Below are 27,876 nucleotides of genomic sequence, written 5' to 3'. Positions count from 1 at the left end.
CATAAACTATTTTAATTTCCTCAAAGATATATTAGTTTGGGAATACTTCATCTGAATATGTAGACTTAAAGGACACATCTCATGTTTTCAAAGTATACAAAATCACATGCATTTTGCCTTCTTTATGCTTATAGTAATTAATTTTAATACTTCGTTTGCCGAAATTTTGCGATAATTAACCACAATACAGACTTAAATCTAAGCCCCGAGTACATGCTCAGGTTTCCCCCATGGGTTAAAGATATAACTAATAAATTACTATGGGTTAAAGATATAATAAATTTCTAATAATTTTGAAAGATGATGCGTTGACAATTGATGTAGTGGGAAATACATGAAAACCAGACTGAAGATGACGCAACGAATTTCCATGATCGGGATTTTTTGTTCATCAATTCAGAACTGCACACGCATATTAATGCATATAGTGTTAGATACGAAGATATAAAGCTGATTGTTGACACTGTCTATATAGCCATTTTAAAGTTTGTAAGACCATTGGTAAATTTCGCTCTGTACTGCATCAGCTTTCCTATTGCTGGAATACACATTCATGAACCAAACTACGGAAACCAACGACTTTGTACACCCATACTACATCGGCAATGCTTGATTTTCTATGGAAAAAACTTCTTAAACCAAGAAAACATGAAGCAAGATATCATCAAAAACATTTAGTAATAAATTAAAACCTACATGCATGAACAATGTTTCTCAGCAATAGGATTCACAAAGCATTGCTGTTGACTTCCATTTCCCGCCGTTCAAATCGCGCTTGCGTGTGTGCACATGTGTGTGCGTGCGTGTGTGTGGATGATAAGTCTCTGTTCTCAGTAAATATTGTAGCAATCGAGAGCTTCCTCCTCTGCGATACTGTCGCATTGGACGAAATATCGATCGTCTCTTTGCGCCATATCGTCCGCGAGTCAGCATTCTGTCATTGGGACCTATTCTGTGATGTCGTTTTCCGTATATACGCCGGCGTCTGCCCATATTCCCACGCAGAAGACTGGATCGTACTTTGCTGTTCCACTCTTCGTGTCCATTTTTAACGCCTGGATAGTGATGGGTAGGCCTACGATATTTGGTAGCCCTGTATACTTGGTTTAAGTCGTCTAGTTCCTTTGAAGTTAATTTCAGCAATTGATCACTTCCGTGTCTCGGTAGTGTGTATATTGGCCTTATTTCGTCGTCTGTATCTGTGAAATAGTCGTCTGTATCTGTGAAATAGTCGTCTGCATCTCTGGAATACGTGGTATACTCTCGTCCTGCACCGTAATCGTTCTCGTCCCCTGTCGTGGAATACCATTTATACCCTTGTTGTGTGCCATAATCTGTACCGCCTGAATATCGTGCATATCCTTGTTGTGTGCCATAATCTGTACCGCCTGAATATCGTGCATATCCTTGTTGTCTACCATAATCTGTACCGCCTAAATATCGGTTATATATTTGCCGTCTGCCATAATTTCTACCGTATATTGAATTTAATGTAATCTTGTGGTTTCTTTCTTTCTTTCTGTTTCTAGTTTGAATATTTCTCAGTTTGATCCGTTCTATTTCCACAGGAAGTGTGTTCTCAATTTCTGAGATAGCGTGGATGAGATCATTGTCATTCCTAATTGGTTGTGGGAGGTTTAAGTTACCGGGTATATCATCGTCTAGGTATGAAAAGTCCCTGTTTTCATATACCTCTTGTGGTGGGTCTTCTGGTTCTCTAACATAAATTTGTCCGATGTCAGGTGGAACAGGGGTATATACCTTGGGTTTATCCAACGGTTGAAATATATCTTCGTCGGGAAGATTATGTTGTTGAAAAGGCTGCTTGGGTGGATGAACTGGTTTGTGATGTCTAACAGTTTTAATTTCTGATTGCAGTTTTATGAGTGTATCTTCTGAAAGATCTCTATTTTCATGTGTTTCTCGTGGTGCGACAGCTTCTGGTTCTTCGATAGGAAACCGTCTGTTGTCCGGTGGAATTGGGGCGTTTTCCTTGGGTTTATTAAACAGTTGATAGTTGTGGGGAAGGTTATGTTGTAAAAAAGGTTTCTTAGGTTTGCGAACTGGTTTGCGATCTTGAATAGTTTTAACTTCAGGTTGCAGTTTTACGAGGGTGTCTTCTTCGCTACTGTCACTGCTTTCCACTGAAGACGCGGTGTTTTTATTTTCTTCACTGGAGTCTTTGTCTTTAATGTCCGAATCAATTTCAACTGACTTACTTTCCGAGTTTTCACCACTTGAATCTTGTTCAACGCTTGTTGAATCTCCCTCGTTAGATGTGCTCAACTTTTTGTCACTGGAGTTTTGTTCATCGCCTTCCAAATCACTGTCGTCAGACCCACGATCCAATACTTCATTCATCTCCGAATCAGTGGTACTTTCTCCTGATCCATTGGAAGAATCTTTGAATTTTTCAAATGAGTTTTCTTTACTGGAGCTTTGCTCGGTGCTTTCTGGATCCCTATCGCCAGGTTCACTGTCAGAGTTGGTTAGGTTTTCATCTGATATGGTCTCTCCACTTTTTTCATTGCTTTCTGACAGAGGTCTTCGTTCGCCAGAATCATCATTGTTAGATGCGTTGTCTACTCCACTATCGAGATCGACATGGGTACTACTTTTGTTATTTTCATTACTCGCGGAATCTTCTTCCTTGCGAGCTTCTGCAATGTTTATTTTTTTATCATCTTCACTCGAATCATTGTCTCCTTTATCTAGCGTCCTCGTGTTTTCGACATCATCTTCATTTGAGAAAGTTTGTTCAAAAAGCGTTTGAACTTCGTTTGCAGTTTCCTCATCACTGTCTTTTTCCTGCACTTCTTGATTATCGTTAAACTTTATGACACTGACTTCCGGCTGGTCATCAGCAAACAACGCAGCAATCAAATCTGCAGTATTAGATTGTGAAACGTGTTGGCCTCTACTCCTCTCTGACGTTTGAGTGTCTGTACGAACAACACTTTCGTTTTCAATATCACGACCAACGTCGCTATCCTCTTCGCTCTCCTTTTCTTGACCACTGTCTGATTTCTTATCTATAGGATCACCTTGTTGAATATTGAAGAAGGAATGGCCACCATTAAAGGCTTCAAAGAGATCATTTTCATTTTGGATAGAAGAAGCAACTTCGTTATTATCATTTGGAAAATCTTCTGCAAATTTTAGAAGCTTTTCAAGAACTGTGATTTCTTCCTCTGGATTCGCATTTCTTTGTGGAGGAGAGGCAAGAAGGGTATGTGGGGTAAAATTTGGAGTATTACCTGGCGGGTTTAATTCCTGTTGTCTGTTTCTCCGAATGTCCGAAGTCTGAATTTTTTGAACAGGTTGGATTTGACGAACAGGTATATGATTGAGAGGTTCTTCGTCTTCAAAAAGTATTTTACTTTGCATTTGTGTCAGTGGAAATTCTGAACCCCAATTGTGATCCGGTATAAGATTCAAAGGACCGTCATCTTCAGAGGATGTGTCGAGAGGAAATTGTTTCATCGGAAAGTTTGAAGTCAAAGTTGGTTTATCTTCGTCATCTTTCTCCTCGTCTCCATCTTCATCATCTTTCTCCTCGTCTCCCTCTTCATCATCGTCGTCTCTTTTTATTTTCTCTCGCACAACGTCTTCACCGTCAAATTCAAATAAAAACTGAGGGATCGTTTGTGATATTCGTCTCTGTGGATTATGTAATGATGTATCATTGTCATGCATGTTTGACAATAAAGCTTTGATGAATTTTACCGAAGTTGCGTTGAAACCATTGTCTAGAAGCACACTTGGTAGACTGTTATTTATATCCGACATTATTGGTGACCTGGACTGTGCAGATGTTTCTTTTATAACATTGTTAATTGACATGACATCAGCAGCAGGTGACAATTCTGTTGTACCTTTGAAGTCTGTATTGTCATTCTTTGTAATGTTGTTCAAAGTAAAGGTTTTTGCAGCGCGTAATATTTCACCAGAGTCTTTCAATTTAAAGAAAAGACTGAAGAAGGAATCAGTGAAGTTTTTCTTTTTTTCCACAAGTTTGTTCAAAATGTCGATAGTGAGCCTTAATTTCTTATTAATGGGCATGTCAGTCCTTTTGCCCATTGTCGACAAATGGTTGTTGTCAGCAATGAAGGGAGGAGTCCCTGTTTTCTGGTCGTCATCTCTTTCAGCCACTGTACTGCTGTTTGATAGAAGTCCCCCTGTAAGAGTTGTCTCTCCTACGTGTACAGCTGCAGCGTTTATTGAGGCGAATGCTGCTACAAAAACCACGCAGGCAAACATCATCTGTAAAATTAGAAGACGAGAAAGATTACCATCGTGCCAGCCAGAGATAATTTGATTTAAATCGTCATATTTAGTAGCGAATAATAGTATAATAATTCTATGTTTGTGCACCGCGTGCTATGGCACTGGTATTAAACTGATGATAGTAACGATCGTTACTATCATCCCAAGTTCCGGAAAGACCACGTTTACTTATTATATCTATTTGTATTGTTTATTTGCGAATGATATGTAGGCAAGAAATATCATACACTAGCAACAATTACGATCAGGTGTTATTTTATCTTTTATACGGCTCATATGAACAGAAAATTCGTCGTTGAAAAAACAGCGAGGATGATAGTAACGAAAGTCTTACGTTACTATCATCATTCATTTCCGTTACTATCATCCTCGCTGTTCAGTTTAATACCAGTGGTATTTGGCCCTGACATAACATATTTCATAACTGATGGAAATATATGCACATGTGCTGTATATCCTCTCTAATTCATTTTTCCATTCTTAAAATATATTTCTTCATATATGTTGTGTAATGGTCCATTTTTGTACGTGGCAGTCTATCTAGATCAAAGCAGGTATTATCAGAAATCCTTATCAACAACCTTATTGAAATCTAAGGGGCGTTGATATTGAAACACACCCCAAAACAACAACACATTTTGTTATTAAAGTCATGACTAATTATGTAAAGTTTGTCCATGATTAGCTATACCGCAGAAGTATTTGCAGATTATTAACGATAATTATAACTCTGTACACCTCCGGAATGTTCGATAAGGAGACATTGATGAATTGATTGTTTGCGATTTTAAATATCTTTTGAAAGAGAAAATATTTCTATGTAGGTTTTATAAGTAATTATAAATAGCTGTCTTCTGGTTTTGCTGTATCGTTGCTGTTGTAGTAATATTTGTTAAGAAATGGAACAACACAATTTTACTTTTGATTTTTGTTTTAAAAAAATTACTTACGTAACTGCGTATCATTGTGTTAATTAATACCCTATAGGTGACACGGTAACAAGGCAATGACAGTGCTAGTATATCTAATTAGAATATGTGTGGTAGAAATATATATGTCTTTGTCTCTTAAACATCACCCCTCTCTCCTTTCTGTTAGAACATCTGTAATTTATGACAATTGATGAGAATGGGGTTCAGTTTTTTATTTGATTTCAGTAACAACCTATGATTAACAGTAACAACATGACAAGAGATGAAACACAAGTGAATTTATGTGAAACCTTTGTGTCCTGTTTTGCAGACATTTTTTGACCTGAAAGTTTATGAATAAAATCATGTGTATGAGATGCTGCTCGTTTCATCAAATCTGTCCACGGTGGAAGGGGGGGGGGGGGGGGTGGTATAAAGGAAAGAGCCAAATGCTCTCTGTGGATGACTAGAAACTTTGTACACATCCTGGAAAAACTACATATCACAAAAGGGCTCCGCTTTGTGGCATTATTTGCTAAGTTCAAGGTCAATAGTTCTGTGAAAAATAGGCCAGGAAATCCCAAACTCAAACTTGATTTGCTACCCACTGATATAAGTTCATGTATAAATTTTCAGTTCATTTGACGTAAGAATAGCCCCAATAAAGGCCGTAAAGCAGTCACTAGTCCTAGAAAAGTCTAAGATATCATCGGCGGAACTTAATCAAACTAGTCCTAGATAAGTCGTCGTCATCAAAGCTATGGAGCGCCAAATTAACAGGAACTGAAACGATTGAAGATATGTTTAAGATATCATCAATTCAATTATTGCTCTCATCAATTGAACTGATTACCACATCAATTCGATTATTGTTCGCAATAATTGAATTATTGCGGGCATTAATTCAATTGACGAAAACAATTGATTTGAGTTGATTTGCGCATTTATTCGACTTCAATTCAATTATTACTTACAACACCTTTGTACCAAGAATTATCTCTAATTATATAGTCATGATAGTGGCTATCTCTAAAAGAATTATCTCTAATTATATAGTCATGATAGTGGCTATCTCTAAAAGAATTTTTGCTCGATTCAATTGAATAATAATATCATTAATTGAATTGAAGACAACAATAATTCAATTATTGCGCGCCTTAATTGAATTGATACGCGCTACTATTCAATTGAAAAGAAGAATAATTCAGTTATTGCGGGCAGTAATTGAATTATTGCTGTCTTCATTTGAATTAATGATGATTATATATCAATGACAAATCAGAGACCGGAAGTTCGTATTTCGTAAAGGTAATTCTGCTGAAAATGACGGTGTCATAAGGCGGAAGAATTAAAGATACCCCGAGACATGCCAAAAGTATTCAGTTAACTTTGTTTTGTTATTCTAGAAATCTATACATGATTTGTCTCAATAATTGATTGGGAATTATTTCTTGAACTATTTTAATATGATCTATTCTACAAAATTAGTTGGTTGGTTTTATTTGGTTTTTTTGTTTGTTTTTTGTTTTGTTTGTTTTTTGATTGTTTTTTTCTTGTTTGTTTTTATTTTATTTTTCTTACAAACTCATTATATAATGTAATAACAGATATATTTTACATTGCCAATGGACATTTATTGCACACTGATACAAAATCAAATTTTTACCGCAATTTATCGACTTAATACCTTTTATAAAAGCAATTCCTGGTAAAGCATATTATTAAACTATAAGAAATTATAAATTCTGGGGGTGAAACATTGATAGAAATACTGGAAACAGTAATCAAACTACAGCTGATAGTTAAATTATGTTGATTTACATGAAATATAACGGGGAAGAGACCAAAATTGACCGATTACTTTCATCATGTCTATCTGATTTAGGGGTCGTATGCATGGTTAAACATGCGTCTTTTTAGGCGGAAACTCTGATCACAATAAGAGGGACGTAGAAGTCACGTGTCTTTCGAAAGCTTCCTGAAACTTAAATATACCGCTGTAAAATGGCTGAAATATTGCCAAAACGGCGTAAAACCGTAATCAATCAGTCTACCACGTCACAGCAAGGCGTTGGTACGTTAATAAACTCCCTCTTGTTCTCAATATAGCATAATCCCACCTACTGCTGATGACAGATGCGAAAGATGCTTTCAAGCATTTGAAAGATTAACTGCCTAAATATTTACATTTTTGAATGTAAATATGTATATAATCAATTCATTAAAGGACACATCTCATGTTTTTAAACTTTTTAATTTTTTCAGCAAAATTAATTCATTTCATGCCTAAAACTACTTTACATGTGTTTTAAATGAAACAGTCTGCGTAATTTTCGAATTTGAAAGCGATGAAATTCAAATCTTGCGATATGCATATTTTCTTCGATATTTTACGCGCCATTATCTGTGACGTCATATGCGACCTCGAGCGAGAAGATTTGAAAACAGTTGATAGCCATTTCATAAACAGATTAGATTTAATTGACAAACAAACAATTATCACATTAACAGCTTGTAAATAACACTGCATTAGGGTGTTTTGTGCCGTTTAAGCGTGTACTTGCTGTCAGTAGAGAGGATTTGGACTGTGTTTTTTTCAATTTTCGAAGGAAGGTATGAGGGACAAGCCGTGAATATTTTTTGTCGGCACAACGACTTTGCCATAAAAACTCCCAGTAGAATTTGTCCCTGTACTTTTCCAAACAAGCACTTGGACAAAGACGTAGATAAACTGCAAGAAAATTGTTCTATCGAAGGTACGCACTGTTACATATAGGCCTACGGCATATGCTTTCCGTTCTGCTCTCGAATTCAATACACACTCGCACCAACTGACCTTCACCTTGTAACAACATATAGGCAGAACTATGCTAGCAGTGTCTACCAACTGGTAGTTTTAAAAAGGAAATTTAAAGATAAAAGATAATTGAACTTTCAATTGTAAATAAAAAAAAAAAATATTTTCCGACTTTTGAATTGAATTAGGCCTATAATTAATGCTTTCATTTTTTTTTTTAAAGAAACGCGTACGTGTTTACAACAACAGCACGCCGCGCTCCCACTTCGTAAGTAACAACGTGTTAATAACAAAAAATAATTATTAGGCCTAATAAAATTGCTTTAATAAAATAATTTAAAAGTATTGTGATTTTCACAATAAGTTTGATCATTATTATTTCCCCCCCCGAAATGCACCCGTGACAGTAGCCCTAGTTGTCAATGATACATAATCGTATCATAATTTAGGCCTATCTAACTTCTCCAAAAATAAATTTAATAATAATTGCACTGTTTATTTTAGTAAAGCAACAACGCTAATTACAGTTGTTTACAGAAATGGCATTACCAAATAGTGTTTAGACAGTGATCCCATGTATACATGTAAATATTACTTCCTCGCAAATCTATGCAGATTTCATACTCGCTTTTCTCGCACTGGTGGCTAAAAGATATAAGACTCGGGAAATTTGTCAACATCGAACTAAATGTTATCCATGGTAAATAAATTAGGCCCCTAAAACCCGAGTTTTTAAAAATATCTAACACTACTTTTACAACAAGTTGATCGACGAAGGTCGCATATGACGTCACTGTACCACGTGACTACCTATCTAATTAACTAGGCTTTTTGAAATCGGGGCTTAGATTTAAGTCCGTATTGTGGCTAATTATCGCAATACTTCAGCGAACGAACTATTGCAATTAATTTCTATAAGCATAAGGAAGACAAAATGCATATAATTCTGTATACTTTGAAAACACGAGATGTGTCCTTTAAGATTAATTCAGATAAAAGAGTCCATGCAGCGTACGATTACCTAGTAATTGATTGATGATTGATTGAAGTAAATTTCGTTCCTTAAATTTGAGATTCCTTCACTAGCACAGTGAATGATGTTACCAGAACTTCGACCAATGCCGAGACATTCAGTAGTTGTGCTAACGTCTCAAGTGGCATGGATCTCGGTTTTTGTGTTAAATCGTCCAGTACCACACACTTGACAAGGGATGTTCGCTACCTCTTCTTAACACATTACGTCAATGGCACCCGAGGCCAGAATCCTGAGTATATATTATAGTGGGGGAAACATTGGTCTCTTTTCTAGATACAAGGTGAAAAAGTAAAGATAAAAATGTCGCCATACGCGTGTGGTTACTGGTCATTTGCTTGGTTTGGTGTGGGTTTTTTTTTGGGGGGGGGGGTTGTATTTTTATTTTTTTTTTTTTTTTTTTTTTTTTGTATTTTTTATTGATTTTGTTGCTTTTTAATTTTATTTTATTTTTGTATTTTGTTTTGGTTGTGTTTCGTTTGATTGTTTTTTCTTTTCATTTTTACTTTCCTTCCCCCCCCCCCCCCCCCCCAAATATAATATCATGTACATTTGTTTATCAATTCTGTTTAATGTGACATATCTAGAAGTATGGTCTCAGATCATTGTTATCAAGAATAAACACGATCCACGTGCGATGAGCTCACAAGGCATTGACATTTTATAACTATTCACATGTTTTCCTCATTAGCATACTACGTGGTGCTATACTTAAATTGGGTTGTCTCTTAAATCTCTCTCCTTTTTACTTTTCTGCACGTATAACGCCTGTGACTTATGACAATAGGTGAAAATGATATCCTTACCTGGAATTAATGAACCTGTGATTAACAGAAACTATTAGATGTATCATTGATTACATGGTTTGAAAAACGTGGCTCTCTAGACTTGTTCGTTCGTTTGTTTGTCGGTATACATGTTCATCCATTTGTGTGATTGTTACACAGACATAGAAATGTAGAGACATCGTGTCAAAGAAGCATAGAATTGCTTATTGTCCTTTGATTTTCCTTATCTTAAAATTCTGAACAAAAAGGCAGAATAGCGTATTGTTCACGATAGACATAATTTTGGGAGGAGGAATTGGTAAAATAATTATGCGGTTAATGCAAAACAATTAACTACGTTCTAATGATTACTATATAAAATGAACGCCTTCAAATAAAGTCAACACACCCAGATGTGAATCAACAATGACCGGAGGAAAATAGACAACCCAAAACATTGGAGATAGAAATAGATTAAAAACACAGAAACGACCAAGACTCACAACAACAATATTATATGTAGTTATTCACGTGATGCTATGTAAGAAATAAATTAAAAACACAGAAATGACCAAGACTCACAATAACAATATTATATGTAGTTATTCACGTGATGCTATGTAAGAAATACATTTCTTTTTTGAAAATACAGGAGGGCATGAACTTTGACGCTTCACGCCAGCATACTGCATGGAGCGCGTTAGTGGCTCGTGAAAAATATGCTGGCGTGAAGCATTGATGTTCATACCCTTATGTATTTTCAAAAAATAAATCAATTCTTCGTATTTATATATTTCACTATCATTTTTGTCGGAATATTCCAAGTCGTTAAAAAGTACTATATTTATCGCGATTCATACACACTTTGATCTTGAAGATATCTAAGGTCGCTACGATTCGACCAGAAAACCATTCCTCAGAACAACTGTATTAGTTTATCATTTATTTGAATCTTTTGAATATAACATATCTTTTTTGATGAAATTTTATGATAAATCCTTTAAAAGTATATAGTTGCAAATTCATATTATAATCATGACACAATTCTATGATATTTATAATTCATTACATAATTTTAACAATGTCTGGTATCATAATACTTGCAGTATTTGATATCTAGGGTTTAATATCGAAACAAGTCGTTATCATGGATACTCCTAGCACGTATTGCAAATTTGCAATACAACTGTATTTAGAAAATAACCCTTCAGAGGCGGATCCAAAAAAGAGGGCGGGGAGTAGCAACTATGGAGTGTTTGTTTTTCATTCAAAGGTTAAGGACTGGAGACCCCAAAGCAAAAATAAACAACACTTTTGGAGTAAGATTTTTTAACCAAAGAAGTGATGTTTGCTCGAAATAAGGACACTGTCCTACGCTGTATTCAAACAAAATCTCTCAACTTCGTATCCCTCAACCATTCCAGTATAAGGGTGAAATTGTTTCTTATATGAAATATGTCAAAACAAAAAGCTACTTTTTTTGGGGTGAAAATAATGATTTTCATTTTCTTCACACAGAATCAAACACATGTAGGCCGCCCACAAAAGTGATGAATTTAGAAATGATAAACTTTTGAAATATTGTTAATAATTATTTAGCCTTAAAATTACTAGCATCTCCAAAATGTCTCCATCTTTAATCCATTCCATTCCATCGAGAGCATTTGCAAATAATTCAACGGCCACTTGAATATATACATGTGTAAATAACTTAAATTTAACCTGTATAAATGTAATCAATTATTGAATTCAAATATCTATATAATATTTAGAATGTTTTATTTGTAACATTTCCGATGAAATTACTATGTCTTTTTAAAATATATATATATAGGCCTAAATATGAAGAAAACTTTGTGCTCTCAAGGCACCAAACTTCTCACTAAAATGTACATGTACATATACTTTATCGCACAAAGTCCATTTCAAAACAGAAGAGGAATTCGTCTATCCACTCGCATTTCACTTTTTACATGGTTGTGAATAAGATTTTTTATCACAGTATATATATCCTAACTCCAATCCGTAATGACTAGAGCGCCATCTAGCGTTATTTTGATTAATGAATGATTGTTTTATGATAGTTCGCTTTGTATCTTCAGTTTATAGTGTGTTATCGTAATCCACACCTTTTCTGCCACCCATACGGACCATAAGATTTTTGATATTTTAATTGAAATATTCTAAATTAGCGAGTATCATAATTAGAACTGATTGAGTTACTAGGTTAGCATAACTAAGAATTGATTCATCATTCTCTCACCAGAGTGCGCGTTACGCAAGCTTCAGTTCCAAATTTATGATCAGAAAACGGCGATTTTAAACAATTTACAGTACGCATCAATTTAATTGCACCAAAAACATATCATAATGTGACTAAATATTTAGTCCAAAACATAAATGTTGGATCAAAGAAACTTTTACAAGATTTCTGTAAAAAGCCGTTGACAGAGGTGTAGTGCGAGAAGCGCACGAAACTCTGGGTAGAGAATGATTGATCATGTCTGCAAAGTACAAGGGAAAGAACCCGGCTAAACAATTTGTATCGATAGAAAATATTTCATCGTGAAGTACAAATGTTAAATTTAGAACACTAAAGGAAAATGATATAAACCACAACATATATACCAGTAATAAATGACAAAATCAATATTGTTCTTTAACGAGATGTTAATTTTGATTAAAGCAGTATCAATATTTAATGAACTTCAACAGAAAGGATATGTTTAACAATCTTAATTTTATTCATAACTTAAGGAAAAGAATTCAAATATGAGTATACAATTAACAATTGATGATTTAAATGAAAATGTTAATCATTGAACATTAGATAAAGATTGTCATCATTTAAATAAGATATATTTTTATTGAACGAAGATTAAATCTAATATAAAGCCCATTTTAACACTGCCATTGGGTTTTTATCTGCCAAAGAAAATTTTGCTCATGTATTCTTCGTCAAATCTGTCTGTTCCCACTTTCAAAGCTTTTAATGCTACCGAAAAGAGAAGGATGGGAATTGCACGTGAGTCTGACTCTTTTACCCTTGTAAATATAATGTTTTATGGATTTCATATTCCAAAATAACTTCTCTTATTGATGCCATATCAACCATTTCCTCTGCTAGATATTGTGGATGTTTTAATCTTGTGAGATAACGTACTTTTTACCAAGAACATGCTTCCATTCAATGCAAATTCCAGAGTCTTTTATTTCGTAAATTACAAAATTCCCAGTCTTTCTCCTTATTGGTTGACTTTCGTCAAAGTTTGAGTTTCTAGCAAAATTAAAAGTGATTCAATTCCATTGTTTCGTATATCACAGTCAATATTATCACAAATCACTATCATGACTATATAATTAGAGATAATTCTTGGTACAAAGGTGTTGTAAATCAATTCCTGTGTAGTTTTCACTCATGTACAAGATTCAGTTTGAAGACTGAAACCGATATATAACGTGCACTGTGGACTGTGTGCCACTTCAGTCGCAAAACTGAGTATATATCACGTGATCAGTGTATATAAAGTCAAATTACATCAACTAATTTCTCAAATTAGTTGTCAAATTTGCATAAAAATAGTCCTTGCAATAGATTTTAATGAATTGGTATGGTACATGTACATGTATTTTGATAAAGAGAATGAAGTGCGTGTACCACAAAAGCAAACAGATTTTGAAAGAAGAGAGAGAGGGGGGGGGGGAGTTCTAAAAAAAAATATAATAAACCTACATGTATAATGGTCATTAAGGTCTAAAAATCCCGAGCCTTACCTTACAACACAGTGTCATTGGTCCTTCATGTTCCTATCTGCCTCACTGAAGTCAATCTCCGACAACGCAATTGTTTTATATAACACCTTTTGTTTATGGAGGGCAGGTATCAGAATCAATCACATTAAATGGATTTTAATTAATCATCAATCAAAGTCATACAAAGTTTTAATAAGGGTTCAGAATCACGATATTTAACAATCTCTGTAGTTTTAAAAATAACCTGTACAAGTAAACTCTAATATAAGAAGGACTTTATCTACCATGTAACATTGTTTTAGATGCAGTGTTTAAATATGATATTTTGGTTAAGCGAGACATATGAAACTACTTTATAGGAAATGGTTCTATACATGTATATAAAACAGATGGAGAATTTGGATATATCAAACGCACCTGGAGTTTTGAAAATTTTATTTCATTGATACATCTATAATACAGAAATACCGTCTGTGTACGAGAGGAATAACGGATTGTCTAGCCGGCCCAAGCTAAAGAAAGCACTGGGAATATGTTGACCATCTAGATGAGTGGTATATATACTATATACATGTATATATTATATACATATATATATATATATATATATATATATATATATATATATATATATATATATATATATCCCAGACGTTCAAGACATGTATTACCCCATAGGGTTCAATGTTAAATTCGTGTGGGGGTTTTCGTCAAAAATTTCCTAGTCAATCATTTTTAATGAAATCTATAGGTGCGAATCCAAAGTCCTTTTTTTTTTTTTTATCTATTTGTGTAAAACCAGAGTTTTTGATCTATTAGTGTAAAACCAGAGGTTTTGATATCGATTGGTGTAAAACCAGAGGGTTTTGATATCGATTGGTGTAACACCAGAGTTTTTTTAATATCTCTATTAGTGTAAAATCAGAGTTTTGTTATCTAGTTTTCATACGATGATAACTTTTTTGGACTTATTTGTGTGTAGGATACATTACATTAGAACATTGGGTAGAAGATGAGCGAGTTCCATGGCTTGTCTGCTCCATCTACAATGAAGTTAGGAAACGATTTCTTAAGATTTGATATTCGTGGGGAAATGTCGATGCTTAAAGTACTGCAATCATTTAGACTAGAGAATTCTAGAAATACACATAACTAGTCATGGTGAAATTCACTATCACATAATAACAAATCTGAACAATTTGTAAAAAACTAAAAAAAAAAAAACAAAAAAAAAAAACAAAAAAAAAAAAAAAAAACACCCCCCCCCAAAAAAACCATGCTTATACACACTACTCTGTGTCAACTCGCCGAACTGTCCACACACGCCCTTACTCTGTACGCCTTATAACATGTATCATATATAATAATGGTATCGTTGAAAATGAGGACCCGAAATCACTTATTTTAAAAGGTCATACATTAAGAGAACTTCGGTCTTTCAATTAGCGACAGAACTTCATCGCTGTTATGAATTCTGCCAAAGATTATGCCAGACGATGGGCTAAATATGAAAAAGAAGAAATTGATGCATTGTCAGAATGGATTAAAGGTATTAGAGGAATATAAAGAAAGATACATTTCTGGATCGAGAAACTGTTCTACCTAGCCCTTAACTTTGCTACTCACGAAAATATTAACAGTTTTGAAGGAGAAACTTAAAATGGACTGCGCTAGAAGTGGTGTAAATCAAATGTGGATTCTAATAATAAAGAACATTTAGTGAAATCAAAAAACTTTTCTCAAATCAACAGCATCAAAATATGACTTTTCAACACTTTACACGACCACTCCTCACGATAAATTAAAGGCTAGACTTTTTGGCATCAGAGACAGTTGCTTCTTCAACAAAAAGGGGAAAAGGAAATATTCATATCTAGTGATCAGTTATCCTGAAAATTACTTTGTTAAAGCATATGGTGTTTATATCTCTCAACTGATTCGATACACAAGAGCTTGTTCTGCGTGTGATCAGTTTTTAAATTGAGGCAGGCTACTGACAAACAAGTTGATGATGTTGGAGTTTCAACAGTCTCGTTTAAAGTCAGCATTTCGCAAATTCTATGGTTGTTATAATGATCTAGTTTGCCAATACAACCTATCATTGGGCCAAATGCTGTCTGACATGTTTCATAACGATTGTTAGGCCGTTCTTAGCACACAGATTTTCACTACGGATTACTCCGTTTACCTGATCGAGATATGGGGCTCACGGTGGATGTGACCGGTCGACAGCGGATGCTTACTCCTCCTAGGCACCTGTGGCCCTATTCACAAAATATCTTACGACTAAGCTGAAAAAAGAAATTCTGCCTGATAATCAAATACCGATCACAAGGTCATAAGTTTGTATTCAAGTTTTATAAACCATGGATGAACTTTACATATTATTAAGAAAATCTACAGGAAATGAAAAATAAGAAATTCACAGTGTTTGTAAAGTTTGATCTTAGTTGTAGGATATTTTGTGAATAGGGCCACAGATCCCTCCTCCAGGGTATAACCAGGAGTCCGTGTTTGCCCAACTCTTTTATTTTGTATTCCTTATCGAAGTTATGGAATTTATTACTGTTCTTTATCTTCACCTTTCGTATGCGCGTTTTAATTTGTACGACTCAAATGGACAAATTTCAGTTTCAATTTACACACAGAAACTGAGATGCAAAATAAATAAATGAAAATACCAAATCAAAACAAACAACAACAACCCCCCCCCCCCCCAAAAAAAATATCAACAACAACAACAAACAAATAAAAAGAAGAGTATAAAATCCCATCTATCTTATAAATAAATGAACAATCTCACGTTTTCCGATACCAGTCAGATTTATCCAGCATTTCATCTGTTGCTTAATCATGTAAATGTACCCGATTTACATGACTCACTGCGATGAACGTTTTGAAATGTGTCAATGGACATTCAGATCAATCAACGAGGTATGAGAGAAATAAAATAAACATTTGTATTTCTTCATCCCTCGCTTATAGCATAAGATATAAATAATTTAATTGTGAAAATATAACTTATCGTCGCAAACTGTATCGTAAACGTCAAAAAATTGTTACACATAGATTTGTTCACACTGATCAAACAATAACGATGTCGAGACAATTTCATTTCCTGTCAATGATCGTAAACAATTCAAATATTCACCGATAAACTTAGAAACTAATTTATATTAACTTCAAAACTCTGCTATTTTTGTTTTGAATTTTTCTCTAAATATCTTTTCTGACAACGCGTGCTCTCTTATGACTTTCGATTTCCATTTCAAACGCACAGGAGATATTTTAGAATTTTATTGTGTTAAATTCTTGTATAATCGGTTGTTAGCCAGCAAAGCGGCTTCTGAACAGATATACGGTACATGGTTTATTTCTAAAACATGTATTCATAATGTTACACAATTACCATGATTTGAGCCCGGGGGGGGGGGGGGGGGGGGGGGGGTACCTACGTACCAAATCTTTTCATTTGAGGAAAAAGACTTAAAAATTATACGACATAAATAAAACTAAATATTACACAATTATTGAGATTTTTGAGGTTGATATGCTGATTTAGCAACCCGAGAAGTGCAAGATTTATTGAGTCCTCCTTTCAATCATTATATTGACTGAGAAAATGTTTTGTTATGATTATTGAACAATTCAAAACATAGAAACCGGCTACTAGAGCTTGCGATATATGGTCAAAACATAGAAACCGGTTACTAGAGCCTGAGAAACTGGTTACTAGAGCCTGAGAAAACGGTTACTAGAGCCTGCGATATATGGTCGACCATCTATGTTTACAGCTAGAGTGCACGACGAGTGTTTGTTTATTATATGACTGAATGAATCAAAACATCGAAACCAACAACTAAAGTTACCAGACCTGATCGGCTATTTTTATTATTATGCGAGACATTAAAGACGCGCATTACATTGTACGATCCAATATATATATATATATATATCAATTAAATGTGGATCACGTGTTGTACTTAGTCATCGTTGTATATATATATATATATATAACGCATGCGCACTTTTGTGTATGAAGTCTTGTATGGCAAGCCCTTTTACTATTTATTCGAAAAATAAGATATCTCTTTTACTTTTAAAGATATCTCTTACACTTTGAGAGATATCTCTTTCACTTAGAGATATATCTCTGATACTTTAAGAGATATCTCTTTCACTTTGAGAGATATCTCTTTCACTTAAAGAGATATACCTTTTACCCTGAGATATACCTCTTTTACTCTGAGAGATATCTCTTTTAATTTGAGAGATATCTCCTTCACTTAATGAGATATCTCCATAAGAATTCCTAGAAGATATCTCTCAAAGTATACATGTAAGAGACATATCTTTAATTGTTGAAAAAGAGATAGCTTTCAAAGAGAAAAAGATATCTCTTTCCAATATTTTTTATTAGTTTAAATACTTAAGGAATTCTCACTAAACTGGAAGCCCGCCAAAGCAAATCTTACCATGATGGCTGCAATCCCGGGAGAAGATTTTGCGTTTACCACATGTGAAGTATATAGAGGTAACAAAAAACAATGACAATAAATTATTAAAATATGTAAGCTAGACTGGATTTAGCATCTCGACAACTTGATAATGTTATCTCAACCACCTCTTCAACCTTTCCCGCCTTTTGTAGGCTAGAAGTATTTTGATTGGTTAAAAAATAGGGTTACATCATATCAATGGCAATGCAACAGGGAGAAGTCATTGTGATCAACTTGGGGAAAATCTCAAGAGATATCTCTCTAAGTTAAAGAGATATCTCTTTTTGAAAATTTAAAGAAATATCTCTCTAACTTTAAGAGATATCTCTTTTTACATTGATAGAGATATTTCTTTACGCAAGAGAGATATCTCTTTCTCTTTGAGAGATATCTCTCTAGTTTTAAGAGATATATATCAAAGAGAAAGTGATATCTCGCAAGCGTAAAGAGATATCTCTTTTGTTTTAAGAGATATCATTATTAATTAAAGAGATATCTCGTTTGGTTAGAGATATATAACCCTAGCGTAAAAAGATATCTCTCTAACTTACAAAGATATCTCTACAACCAATAGAGATGTCTCTCTAGTGTAAAGAGATATCTCTATTATTTAAAGAGATATCTTATTTTACGAATAAATAGTAAAAGGGCTTCCCATAAGTCTTGCGTTACGTTGCTATGACACATAAACACGACTGAAGAAGACCGGTAACATGGTCGAAATATTTCTAGAAAGTGTTTAGAGGTTGTTGGTTTTTTTTTTTTAGATTTTACTTCGATAAGTACTCTCTCTCTCTCTCTCTCTCTCTCTCTCTCTCTATATATATATATATATATATATATATATAATTATATATATATCCAAATTATAGAGAAAAAAATAGATAAAATAAATAATTACAACATTAGTAAAATGTAAGCGTTTTGATCTTCAGACGTTTTACATTTTTTAATTGTAAAACGTCTGAAGATAAAAATGAAAGCACTTATACGTTTTACTAGTGTTGTCAATGTTTTAAAATCATATATATTTCCAATCGCATCATTTTTTCCCCAAATTTTTGACGCTATGTTAGAAAAATCAAAATATCATATTCACTTGGAATGCACGTGGAGGTGAACATAACATTCTAATTTTCTAGTTTGTTAAATCTCAGCCAATCAGAGACTCGGAAATTTTTCAATTATATAACAAATTAATTCATTATATATAAAATGGAACCGGTTAAGAAATTAAACAAACGCGTTGTAGATTATATCTTATCTTGCACAGTGATCAGTATATATACTTTATGTTTTTCCCTATACACCTATGTTCCATTGTGTATTAATTGTAATATCTGTTTTGAATTGTTTATTACAATTTACGCTGTTGAAAGATTTCAAACGTTTTAAGGCAAATCTCTCCATAGCGTGCCTAACATTTGTTTTTTAGATGAATTTTAAAAATATGAATACATTGAAATGAGATATTTTTCAACTTTTATCAGTTTTGAAAAAAGAAGCACGTTATTGCAAAATTAGGGGGTGACATGGATTTTACACCGATAATAAGATCAATATCTGCTATGCCTCATTTTCCCTATCGTTTCTCATTTGAGAGAGTCATTCCATGATTACACAGTTTATACATTTCTCATTCCATGATTACACAGTTTACACCTTTCTCATTCCATGATTACACAGTTTACACATTTCTCATTCCATGATTACACAGTTTACACATTTCTCATTCCATGATTACACAGTTTACACCTTTCTCATTCCATGATTACACAGTTTACACCTTTCTCATTCCATGATTACATAGTTTACACCTTTCTCATTCCATGATTACACAGTTTACACATTTCTCATTCCATGATTACACAGTTTACACATTTCTCATTCTACGATTACACAGACTTCAGTTTACACATTTCTCATTCCATGATTGTACAGTTTACACATTTCTTGGTGTGAATCAGTATTAAGCCAGTTCCTGGTTCCAATGTCGGTCAAGGTGTTCATGTTTTAGAGAAATGGTCTACCTCTCTATCTCTCACCAGAGGACGCGTTACGCAAGAGCATGGAACTCTGGGTAGAGAATGGCTCTACCTCATTGTGTTTATTCCATCAAATCTAAGGATATCAGTGTTATACATTACTCTAATTTAACAATGATGTGCCTGTTTACAGACATCTTTATTTACCTTTCTCTCAGAATTCGAACTAATTGTACTTTCTCATTCCATGATTACACAGTTTACACATTTCAGAATTTCAGAATTCAGAATTAGATACAGTGAAACTTCTCTAAACCGGCCGGCTCTCGGACCGGAAAAAACGGCCGGTTTAGAGGGATGGCCGGTATACCGAGAATTTAGCAATTATAGACATTTTATCTCAATATTCACAAAGTAGGTACTGTTCACTTCAAAAAGTGGCCGGTATGTTAAGGGTAAATTACACATGTTTGTTAACAAATGTACTTTAAAAAGTGGCCGATGTCCGGTTTTCAGGGGTGGCCGGTTTTGTAAGACTTTCTTTGTAAGGAAATGTTAAGATTTCTGCCGGGACTTTGAAAATCGGCCGATATTCAGGGAGAACCGGTATTCTGAGGGGCCGGTTTGGAGAAGTTTCACTGTATATCAATAACAGTGTCTGTGTTGAATCCTCCGGAGTCCAGAGTTTGTAGGGTAAAATAAAAACGTATTGTTAATAAATTTGTGACGTGAGGGAGACTTCCTCTTGAAATGCATTGTCTTGGGATATACTCCTTTTATGTGAGATGGTCTCATGTTGTTTGAAGTTTGGAGTTTTAGAAAAAGTTACAATCAAATGTTGCTCATATGGCATCGGTAGCAGGTCTTTATTCATATAGAGAATCAAATTGAACAGATTTTAGAGTTCTAGAAACTTTTTAAAGAGATTTTGACCTTTAAGGCACGGCTTACTTGCATGTCAATATTCTGATCGATCGTATTCGTGTCGAGCATGCAGCGATACAGCGAACATTGAACTTCTAGATGCGATATATAGAACGCACTGTAGATGTTTACTAGCAAATACGAATTCTGAATACTGAAATATTCGGAATGTAATACCTAGTCCATACAAGGAATAATAAAGGAAAGTTATGCATGGTGTTGTGTTTTTAGAACTTTGTCAAGCATTTCTAGTACTTATCTATCTATCTATCTATCTATCTATCTATATATATATATATATATATACCTCAGCAGGAAAAAAAACCCTAAATACTAAATATTACAGAAAACACGGTGATTAGATATTTAATGAAACTCTATGCTTTATGGACGTCAATGAAATATTGTTATGTTGTTTTTCTTCTTCTTTTTTTTTTTTTTTTTTTTTTGTCTGTAGAGCACTGCTTTGTTAATACATTGTGCATTCAAAACAAATCTAGAACATGAGTAAATTCGGAGTTATTTTTCAATTAAACACATGATGTTAATTGTGATAAGTTGATATCGTATGATAATTTTATCTACTGTACTTTCTATTCAAACCTATCAACGTCAATCAGCCAGTCTTTTATCAATAACCTAGAATAGATTTATAAATATTAACAAAAATTGAATAGATAAGACCTTCTCACAAAAAATCAATTCCGTTAATTGTTGCCGTCCTTTATGATTGATAATATACATGTATACATGGAAATAAAAACCGTAGTCCTGATTTTATGTCCCCCTTCTGTTGTATTGGAATTCATTATGATCTAAATTTATAAATCTTTAAATCTTAGAATGTGTGCTAGTTTTGACGGCATAACATGAAAAATGGGATTTAAATTACGCTTGTTTGTAACTTCGAATTAGGAATTATATTGCAATTTGTTTCGTCGGGGGGTGGGGGGGGGGGGGGGGGGGGGGGGCTCGCAGATACGAAAGCCCGTTGAGCTCATTTTCGTGGCTGGGAAAAATGGCGTTTTTACGCGAAACTTTCGCGAATAAACTCGTAACTTTCGCCTCATAACGGAAATTATTGTATTCAATAATGTTATGAGGAGGTCATCATTTTGTTTCATATACTTCAAACTTTAAACCCTTTTTAAGCAAGCACCTTTGGGTACCATTCCCTTTTCCCGGCTTTGGTGTTTTGACCCCCTCTCCCGATTGTACCAGTATGTTGTTTCAAAATTAAATTTTTTCTCTCGAATAAATAGACTGAAAAAGACTTGAATTATAAGTTCATCACTTTATTCAGGCTGCCACCTTAGAAAAATATTAAATATTCTATGAGCCTGTTCAATGAATAAAAGGTTTTCAACATTAAACGAGATCAATTTTCCCCAAACATAGTCTTTTTTAATCAAATTTGCTTTCAGGGCCGTAAATTACATGGAGGCGGAGGAGGCAGCTGCCTCCTCCAACTTTTGAGCCAAAAAAAAAATAAAATTTAAAGTTCATTAGAATTTATGTTGTTTCCAATAACTAAGAACATGATACCTCCCTTAAAAAGCATTCCAAATCTTTCTTTTAGAATGAGTTAGTCAAGTAACATCTTAGAAGGCCCTAGAATCAAGGATTTTGCACGAAACGTGTTCAGTGTGCACAAAATGTGCTCAGCGTCTGGGCGGCCCCCAGACCCCCGCCTAATTTCCTGCCTCCTCCAAATTGAAGGTTAATTTACGGCCCTGGCTTTTAATCAAACTAGGTATCTTTATAAGATAATTAAACTTAAATTTAGTTCTATACATGGTATATTATACATTTTTGTATCACATCAAACTTCAAAGCGAACAAGTCCGATGTGTATAAAAGGTTTGCCTCATTTGGGATGAATTTATGTAAAGTGAAAGTTCTTGCATATACCAGTATCCTGCACCCGCGAAGAGACGCAGCATAGAAAAACAAACCCAATGAAACAGAACTAATGAACACTAAGGTGAAGTTTATGACAGATCAATTTTCTAAGTATGTGATATAGTTAAAAGGCTTACAGAGAATTTATGTTTGAATGAATATATATTTAATATATCCAACGATAAGTAAGTACACATGATCCACATTTAATTAATTACACTTAGCGCTTTCGCCGTGTAATTCGGCTCTTCAGGGTGTAAATTTTTGTATTTTTTTTTTTTTTTTTACAAAAAGAGAATATATATATATATATATATATATATATATATATATATATATATATATATATTCTCTCTCTCTCTCTCTCTCTCTCTCTCTCTCTATATATATATATATACACACACACATTGTATATAGATTAAAAACAAACTGCCAGGAGTTCTCGCTTATTCAGGATTGGAGTGCTGTGGTCACCCAGTCTCTATTAGTAATATAAAAAAAAAATAAAGTGAAAAATTAATCAAACATAAGATGTTTAAAGGACACATCTCGTGTTTTCAAAGTATACAGAATTATATTTTGTTTTCCTTACGCTTATAGAAATTAATTGTAATAGTTCGTTCGCTGAAGTATTGCGATAATTAGCCACAATACGGACTTAAATCTAACCCCGATTTCAAAAAGCCTATAGTTAATTAGATAGGTAGTCACGTGGTACAGTGACGTCATATGCGACCTTCGTTGGTCAACTTGTTGTAAAAGTAGTGTTAGATATTTTCAAAAACTCGGGTTTTAGGGGCCTAATTTATTTACCATGGATAACATTTATTTCGATGTTGACAAATTTCCCGAGTCTTACAGTATATCTTTTAGCCACCAGTGCATACAAATAGCGACAGCGAGTATGATATCTGCATAAATTTGCGAGTAAATAATGTTTACATGGGATCACTGTCTAAACACTATTTGGTAATGCCATTTCTGTAAACAACTGTAATTAGCGTTGTTGCTTTTCTAAAATAAACAGTGCAATTATTATTAAATTCATTTTTGGAGAAGTTAGATAGGCCTAAATTATGATACGATTATCATTGACAACTAGGCCTACTGTCTTCACGGGTGCATTTCGAATAAAAATGATCAACTTATTGTAAAAATCACAATACTTTTAAATTTAATTTATTCAAGCAATTTTATTACTGTAATCATTATTTTTTGTTATCTACACATTGTTACTTAGGAAGTGGGAGCGCGGCGTGCTGTTATTGTAAACACGTACGCGTTCCTTAAAAAAATGAAAGCATTATAATTCAATTCAAAGTTGGGAAATATCATATTTTATTATTTATAATTGAAAGTTCAATTATCTTTTATCTTTAAATTTCTTTTTTAAAACTACCAGTTGGTAGACACTGCTAGCAAAGTTCTGCCTATATGTTGTTACAAGGTGAAGGTCAGTTGGTGCGAGTGTGTATTGAATTTGAGAGCAGAACGGAAAGCATATGCCGTAGACCTATATATGTAACAGTGCGTAGCTTCGATAGAACCATTTTCTCGCAGTTTATCTACGTCTTTGTCCAAGTGCTTGTTTGAAAAAGTACAGGCACAAATTCTACTGGGTTTTTTTTTAAGGTTTTCGTTATGCCGACAAAAAATATTCACAGCTTGTTTTTCATACCTTCCTTCGAAAATTGAAAAAAAAAAACCAGTCCAAATCCACTCTACTGATAGCAAGTACACCCTTAAACGGCACAAAATACCCTAATGCAGTGTTATTTACAAGCCGTTAATGTGATAATTGTTTGTTTGTCAATTAAATCTAATCTGTTTATGAAATGGCTGACAACTGTTTTCAAATCTTCTCGCTCGCATATGACGTCACAGATAATGGCGCGTAAAATATCGAAGAAAATATGCATATCGCAAGATTTGAATTTCATCGCTTTCAAACTCGAAAACTACGCAAACTATTTCATTTAAAACACATGTAAAGTAGTTTTAGGCATGAAATGAATTAATTTTGCTGAAAAAATTAGAAAGTTTAAAAACATGCGATGTGTCCTTTAACTTCAATTATAGTTGTCATATATATATATATATATATATATATATATATATATTCTACCTGCAGAACTGTAGCTCTGTAGAAAAAAAAACCATTGTGGCAGAAACTATTTTTCAGAGAGCTACAGTTCTGCAGCTAATATATATATATATACCACCCTCACTGTTGTAAATGTACACATACATTGTATTGTGTGCCAATACATGTACGTTAATCGAAGTTAGTTCAATCGTGGTCATTTTTTTTTTTTTGCTGGGGTAATATACACTTAAATGATTTTCATTTTCTTAACTGTTAGCTTTATCTCTTGTTTTCGCGGAAACATTCAACCCCAATGAATTCCCTAGAAAGTTCTTCGATTCGAGAAATGTTTCGAGCACTCAGCTTTTGCAAAGTGGATATCTAGTTCATTTTGTATCTTTAAATAGCTTTAATGGTTAATATTGTGCCCTAACCTGTTTATATCTATATGAGAGATCACCATTTTTGCTGCGAGGAGACACACAAACCCGTGTCCCTCCCCTGTATCTTATGACGTCAGACTTTTATCTACGCACATACCTTATGAGAATTATTCATTGGTATCACTGGTCACCAGAGAGAAGGATCCCTGCTACTAGTGTGGGAAACAAGGAAGATCAATGACTGTCAGACTTGCGTGTATATATGAAATCCAAGAAATGGCGGCAGCAATGATTTCCGAGGTACCCAGCACGAAGCCAGTAGCGAGTGACGAGGTTCGTATGAGGTAGAGCAACCCCGAGCTCCTGAGGAAGATGAAAGGGAAGCTGAGTAAGAAGTTCAGTGAAATCGGTGCTCCTAAAAACTATGGACTTGAGAAAAAATTGTGTTTTCAAAAATTGTGTGAAATCGGAATTGTGTTCTTAAAAACTGATTGCATGTTAAAATTGCTTTAAAAATTAAATGTTTTTTTTTTTTTTTAAACAATTACATGTAAATGTTTTGTTCAATAAAAACGACAAACTTTTACACATGGGTTATTATTTTCGACAAAAGCGCGAGGATGCAGTGTCGTTGAACATTGCCTTAATCGATTATCACCGCTTGGTGTGATGCAATACATATAAGGTCACCTGCTTACCGAGGTATTTTATTTGACCCCAAAATACAGGACATGTCAATACCTGCATCACGTGATTGACAGTTTTGATGCACCTGCATTTATTAAGACACAAAGGTGCCACCAAGAGGTCAACTCGGCTCCAGGAGTCAAGTTATTCTGCTTCTTTGTGTAAATTTTCTTATATAAGATCACAGTAAAATGGTCAAACCTTTTCTAAATACATGTACTACAATATTTCAATTTTGTCTACATTTTGCGATTTATTTATTATTGTAAGGCTGCAAACAATGTAGTTCATCTTGTGAACTTTGGATTGAAAATATGGATGTTCGGTATATATAAATATATACACGTGAAAGTCAATTCAGTCAGAAAAAGTTGGGTTTTTTAAACGATGCACAAATGATACATCATTGTTGGCGTCAGTCTTTCCTAGAGAACGAACCAATCAAATTCTCTCGTGTTTCCTTATCAGACAGTGCTATTTTTAAATTCATTCTGTCAAACACAAGATTTGATTAAAACATAATTCTATTGCATATATCGATACCTACATTATGATGAGAAACAAACTTCTCCCAAAGTACATGTACACATGTCGTTATGATTGTCAATTAATATTCATTTTTCATATTTACATTCTACTTTCATTTCTGTCGGAATCTCATGCAGCCGTTAAATTGACGTACTATATTTATCAAGATTCATACGCACATTATTCACAAGTGCATCGCATTCATGAGGAAATTACTTTTGTTACAAATGGTAAAGATACTGATTTTAAGCAAACACACCGGAAATGTGAATACTTTGAAATGTGAGACAAATAATTAATTGCACAATATCCAAAAGAAACTACAACGCACGTTTAATTCGAGTAAGTTACACAATTATGGTCATATCTTTTTCTTGCTGAATATGCATCTATAGTAAAACTGTCAGTGTAGATTCTTGTATAAAAGTTTCATCTTTATATCATTTTCCACGTTGATCACCAGAAAAACTCAGATTTTCCTACTTGAAAGATGCTATCACTTTATTTAAGAAATAATTGTATCCTTTATATTTTTGCAGAGAATGACTTACCAATGCCAATATCATGACGTCTTCATGTGTAAAACCTTTTTTTAACCCCTAATGTGACTAGGTCCTGACGCAGGAAATCGTGGGCTAAAGAAATTGATTCTATCCCGCTTTAGTAAACTTACATATTTATGTTATTGATTCTAGCCCGCTTTAAGATATTTACATATTGATTTGATTGATTCCAGCCCGCTATAGGATATTTACATATTGATTTTATTGATTCCAGCCCGCTATAGGATATTTACATATTGATTTGATTGATTCCAGCCCGCTATAGGATATTTACATATTGATTGTATTGATTCCAGCCCGCTATAGGATATTTACATATTGATTGTATTGATTCCAGCCCGCTATAGGATATTTACATATTGATTGTATTGATTCCAGCCCGCTATAGGATATTTACATATTGATTTTATTGATTCCAGCCCGCTATAGGATATTTACATATTGATTGTATTGATTCCAGCCCGCTATAGGATATTTACATATTGATTTTAGCCCGCTTTAGGATACTCACATATCTATTTTATTGATTCTACCCTGCTTTAGAATACTTGCATACTTATTTTATGGTTGTACATAGCTAAGATTTCCCCAGATCTAGACTTAAATAGTCCTACTTACTTTCCTCTTATTGTCCCATTCTGCCCCCCCCCCCCCCCCAAAAAAAAAAAACCCATCCAAATATTTCTTCCCAGTTGGGAGGGGGTATATTAGGGGACTATCATTCAATAGTTCGGATCTTAAAACTGCACAGAGCAGGTAAAATGTGTACTT

General features: G+C 34.0%; 1 protein-coding gene across 1 annotated transcript; it reads right to left on the bottom strand.

Annotated features, from left to right (window-relative positions):
• Nucleotides 1-659: 659 nt before the first annotated feature.
• Nucleotides 660-13,666, bottom strand: LOC125652190 (midasin-like). Its single transcript, XM_056166641.1, has 2 exons — nucleotides 13,570-13,666; nucleotides 660-4,263 (listed from the first exon to the last, which is right to left on the bottom strand). Exons 1-2 carry the CDS (start codon nucleotides 13,585-13,587, stop codon nucleotides 715-717), a joined length of 3,567 nt encoding a protein of 1,188 aa, XP_056022616.1. The 5' UTR covers nucleotides 13,588-13,666; the 3' UTR covers nucleotides 660-714.
• Nucleotides 13,667-27,876: the final 14,210 nt, after the last annotated feature.

The sequence above is a fragment of the Ostrea edulis genome, chromosome 5 (genome assembly GCF_947568905.1).
Source record: "Ostrea edulis chromosome 5, xbOstEdul1.1, whole genome shotgun sequence".
NCBI lineage: Eukaryota > Metazoa > Mollusca > Bivalvia > Ostreida > Ostreidae > Ostrea > Ostrea edulis.
Note: the sequence above shows the minus strand (reverse complement) of the source record. Positions and strands in the feature narration are given on the sequence as shown.